Raw genomic sequence first — 4,750 nt, 5'->3', positions numbered from 1 at the left:
GCTTATTTTGTGACGGAGCGAGCACGATCCATCCTTCTAAATTCCGACGCAACTCGAATGAATGATCGATCCTTCTAAATTCCGATGCAAGTATGCAACTCGAATGAATGATTAGGTAGGAGATCGACAAGACTACATGTTTATTTAACTGGAGCACATGGTGGCATGGGGCACAGGGCGGCCGGTGGGGGGAGTGGGAGGGAGATAACGAATGAAGGGCACCGGCCGGACGCACGCTCCCGGCCGGAACGTTCGTTGCGCGGCGCCATGCGCGCTTGCTTGGGCCAATTCGGGGGCCTTTTGCCCTGTTGCGTGAGGCGACGTCGGAACCGTCGTCCACGCTCGCGTGCTATGTGCTATGCTACTAGTACGCGCCACCAACCTTTCCCACTCCCACTACGCGCGTCGACCGGATCGGCAAACGGCCGGGCCATGAGAGATCGGGCACTCGCACGACGCTTCGGTCTAAATTATTGCGCGCCGCGCTGTGCTCTAGGCTGCAGCGGGATGGGAGAAGCTAGCTAGGGATAGGAGGAGATTTCTCTGGTGCTGTGCTGGTTGCCGAGCTAGGCCTGGCCAGTCACCGCCATGCGTGCGAGGTGCGACCGACCGTGCCTCCCTCCCCGGATCCATGCCGCTCTGATCAAGTGATCAAGTTAGGCTTTGAGCGAAGAATTAACCAGTGTTTAACGGCTCTGCTTTTTTTCTTAACTCATAGCAGTATGAAATTTCAGCACCGCTAGCACAGGTCAATGATTGACAGGCCAACCACAAAATAAGGTCAGCTCATGTTCTCAGAAGTAGGAGTACGTGCACATGCAATGCAAGACACCAACCTTCATTTTTCTTTTTAAACAGGAGACACCAACCTTCATAGTAAAAGGTCCTACAAGAGAAGGAATCTGACGCACTTGACCACCTGAGATGAGATCGGAGTGAATCGCAATTCACAAGCGCCAGAAGCACACCAGACTCACGCACTGCAGGCCGCAGAGCAGCGATCTCGGATTAACAGATAGATAGATAGGTAAGCTCCATGCCGCCGACGGGGCCCAGGAAGAAGAAGCAGAAGAATCTTCGTCAGTTGGGCTGTACCTTTCGCCACCTCGCCCCCTCCCCTAACCCCCAAAAGATAATCAACCTTTTGAAACATGCGCCACACCACACCACACCACCTCCTGCGTGTAATCTATTTAGGACTTTTGTAAGCCTATAGCCACTCCCACTCACTCCGAGCCTTCCTTCGACCCACATGCTACACATCGCAAACGGCCACAGTCCCAGCTAGCAGCCCTTCACTCGTACACACAGAGACTGAGCCCAGTTGATCAGATCAGGTCACCATGAGCAAGGGCAAGGTTCACCACGACTGGATCCTCCGGCGGTGCTGCGGCTCCGTCGCCGCCTGCATCCTCACGCTCGCCGTCCTCGTCGGCTTCGTCGCGCTCGTCATCTACCTCGCCCTGCACCCCTCCAAGCCCTCCTTCTACCTCCAGGACATCCAGCTCCGCTCCATCGACCTCGCCGATCCGGCTCTCTCCCTTGACGTCCAGGTTTGCACATCTCAAACTTCTTGTTTTCATTCATCTCGGACAGTTCACAGTTTGGTCTTCGATCCCAATTAGGCAACAAGGCACAAAATTAGTAAAAGCGACTGGTTTAGCGTCCTGTTTCTGTTTTTGTTCTACTGTTAAAATCGCAGAGCTACTATAGTTAGTGAATCATGATAGCTAGTAGGAGTATGAGAGAATGTTTCTCTTAGAAGAGTAACATCACTACATCAGTATGAGGGAATCTAGCTGGATCGTAGTCAGCTAAGCATATCCAATTTTGTCATCACGAAATAAAGTACATTTCATACTACATAGTGAGTATCTGAAACAGTATTTGCTCTGGTATATATCTGACGCAGGTGACCATCGCGTCCCGGAACCCGAACGACCGGGTGGGCATCTACTACAAGACCCTGCACGCCTTCACCACGTACCGCGACGAGCCGGTGACGGTGCCGGTGTCGCTGCCGGCGATCTACCAGGGGCACAAGGACCAGTCGGTGTGGTCGCCGGTGATGTCCGGGGACTCGGTGCCGGTGGCGCCCTACGTGGCGGACGCCATGAAGCAGGACATCGCCGCCGGGTACGTGCTGCTGCACGTGAAGGTGGACGGCCGCGTCAAGTGGAAGGTCGGCAGCTGGGTCTCCGGCAGCTACCACATCTTCGTCAACTGCCCCGCGCTGCTCTCCGCCAGCGGCGGCAACGCCGGCGGCGCCTTCGCCATGAGCGCCACGGCGGGCGGCAAGCAGGCAGTCACGCTCAAGTTCACGCAGCCGTCCTACTGCACCGTTGACGTGTGAGTGACGCGGACGCACGTCGTCTCGCCGGGGCGACGCTGAGAGCGACGTCGAGCGCTCTTAATTATTTGCAGGAGTAAATCTTGTAGGGTAGCAACAACCATGATATGATAGTGTATAATTATCACCAATTTCCTTACCCTGTTTTTTCTGAATCTGTGCAGAATAATGCTACTACTTTTTTATACATCGTATTATAAGCTGTTCTATTTACCCCTGAGTATCAAATTTGTTTCTCATTTGGCAATCTGTACGTCGGGCGAGCAGAGTCTACTTGTAAAAGCAGAGTTTCCCTACAACTGCATGCATCTCAGTGTCCGCATTGCTGTGTACACGTACGTGTTGATGTTTGGTTGAGGATGGTGCCATGCAAAAGAGGAATGTACAATGATTTCTTGAGCTAGAGATGGAGAGTGACAGGCCAACGCACGTACGTACGTACGTGTGAAACGGAATTTGGCAGCGCGTCACGCTCAGCTCCGTGCAAAGGGCAAGAGCACGACCAGTGTCACAGCCTAGCATTAGCAGGTCGACTGAGACTAAGGATCGTGTGGCAAACAGACAGCATCATTGGAGGTCGGCAGGTGGCTGAGCTGCGCATTAGTAGCAAGTTTATTAGCCTGAAAAATTCGCCCGCACCGACACACACACGCATGACAGCTTCATCTGCCATTTGCCACAGCGCATAGCGACCTCCGACCGCGTCTGAAATCTGAAACCGACGTGCGCATGCAGTGCAGCGGACAGGTCCTTCCGCGTCACGGCACTTGTGACGGAGGCGAGAGAAGGGAGCGTCGATCGTTGCTGCGCCGTGATGGCGACGAGGAAGGAAACACCGCTTCGACCAGAACAAAGCATTAACACGATGAATACATGAATTTCTTAAACTGTAATGACGTCCATACTTCTTTAATAGAAAAAATGCTCGCCGGAGTATATCCGAAGAGGCTGCCGTTCACGCCTCCATCAGTCGGGCTTCAGGGCCGGACATAGAGGCGGAAGCCAACATGAGGCGGACGCCGGATGCTCCTCCTACAGAGGATGCGGATAGACTATCCGCTACAAATTTAGAAGTGGAGAGCGTTATGAATCATAGGCGTCGCTGAGCCGTACTCCGCGACGCTTGCTTCTCACTAGAGGCATTTGATGCCTTCAATTCTGGAGACGCGTACCTCCGTGCTGCTCAAAATGGTCTAGCCAGAGCCACGGATCCGTATGTAAGGGATGTACGGGTAAGCAAATCTGACGATTATATGTATCAGTAGCCCCTGAGACTTGAAACAGTTGACGCAACTGATTTAAGGATCATTATTTGCGCAGGTTCTTGCAGAAAAGAATTCCCAACTGTCTCAAAGCTGGACGAGTGCAAGGCCCAGCTGGAAGCCGCTGTTGCCGCATTGAAGGAGTCCAAAAAGGGTCCCCCTGGTAACTCTTTTGTCTATTGCAAAGAATATCGGTACTAGATAGTATGCGGCATGTATGCACACCTAACAATAGATGTTGCAGGTGGCCCCGGAGTGAATCCGGAGGCCGTGGAGGCGGATACGGCACGTGATGATCGATAACGAAATGCTGGCGAGCGCGTGCTGACGCGAGTCAGGCAGGAGAAAAATGATCTCCAAGATGCCAATATCCGGCTGGGCGTGGAACTGAAGGATGTCCGAGCCCAGCTTGCGGACTCCGTGAAGGAGAATAAACGGCTTCATCGCGGCATTTTTAGTAAGTGCTTGAACGAACTTTTTAAAGGAGTTCGGCGAAGAAGCCTGCTAATCAGCGTTATGTCTGCAGGTATGCTGACGGGTCGTCCCACGGAGGAGATGCCGGGGTCTTCGGGTGATCTTCTACCAGAGCTCTCACAACTGCACGAACAAGTTCGGCAGGTGATGCAGAGTATTGCCCAAGCCTTATGGCCCTCCGCGTCCCCGCCAGGAGGCATGGGGGAGCTTATAGAGAAGCTCAAGGGAGCGCGGCGGCGCTTCCGATTATGGAAGATATCAGTCTGCCGACAAGGTGCAAAGGAAGCCTGGGCTATGGTGAAGACACGATATACCAAGGCTGACCCAAACTACATGGCCGAGGTCGGACCTGTGGGGCCCGATGGGAAAGAGATCCCCGTCAGTTTAGTGTATGATCAAGTAAAATTAGCCGCAAAGTATTCCCAATAGAATTGTAGGCTAGACAGCCTGTTGGATGGTATAGAAGAAGAATTTAATCATTCTTAGTGACTGTGTACTTCAAGTGACATATGTAATGTCCCTAGCCGGATTGTAAATCATTTGTCATGGCGGACCTTTTCGCTTCAACCTCTGGACCCGATAGTCCGGAGTGTATCCAAATACCCACTCGGTTATATAAAAACCGGGATATGCATGGAAACCAGGCGTAGGGGTCATAAGTGTT

The 4,750-nt window shown here is 52.8% G+C and overlaps 1 protein-coding gene and 1 long non-coding RNA gene across 2 annotated transcripts; both read left to right on the top strand.

Moving 5' to 3' along the window:
• The first annotated feature begins 506 nt into the window (after positions 1–506).
• LOC119355124 lies at positions 507–1,088 on the top strand. The gene is made up of 3 exons (XR_005171467.1): positions 507–599; positions 722–780; positions 859–1,088. It is a non-coding gene; the product is annotated as an uncharacterized LOC119355124 (long non-coding RNA).
• Positions 1,089–1,170: 82 nt separating this feature from the next.
• Positions 1,171–2,578, top strand: LOC119355123 (NDR1/HIN1-like protein 12). Its single transcript, XM_037621905.1, has 2 exons — positions 1,171–1,553; positions 1,913–2,578. The coding sequence occupies exons 1-2, from the start codon at positions 1,344–1,346 to the stop codon at positions 2,351–2,353; spliced, it is 651 nt and encodes a 216-aa protein (XP_037477802.1). The 5' UTR covers positions 1,171–1,343; the 3' UTR covers positions 2,354–2,578.
• Positions 2,579–4,750: the final 2,172 nt, after the last annotated feature.

The sequence above is a fragment of the Triticum dicoccoides genome, chromosome 2A, assembly GCF_002162155.2.
Source record: "Triticum dicoccoides isolate Atlit2015 ecotype Zavitan chromosome 2A, WEW_v2.0, whole genome shotgun sequence".
NCBI classification, from domain to species: Eukaryota; Viridiplantae; Streptophyta; class Magnoliopsida; order Poales; family Poaceae; genus Triticum; species Triticum dicoccoides.
Note: the sequence above shows the minus strand (reverse complement) of the source record. Positions and strands in the feature narration are given on the sequence as shown.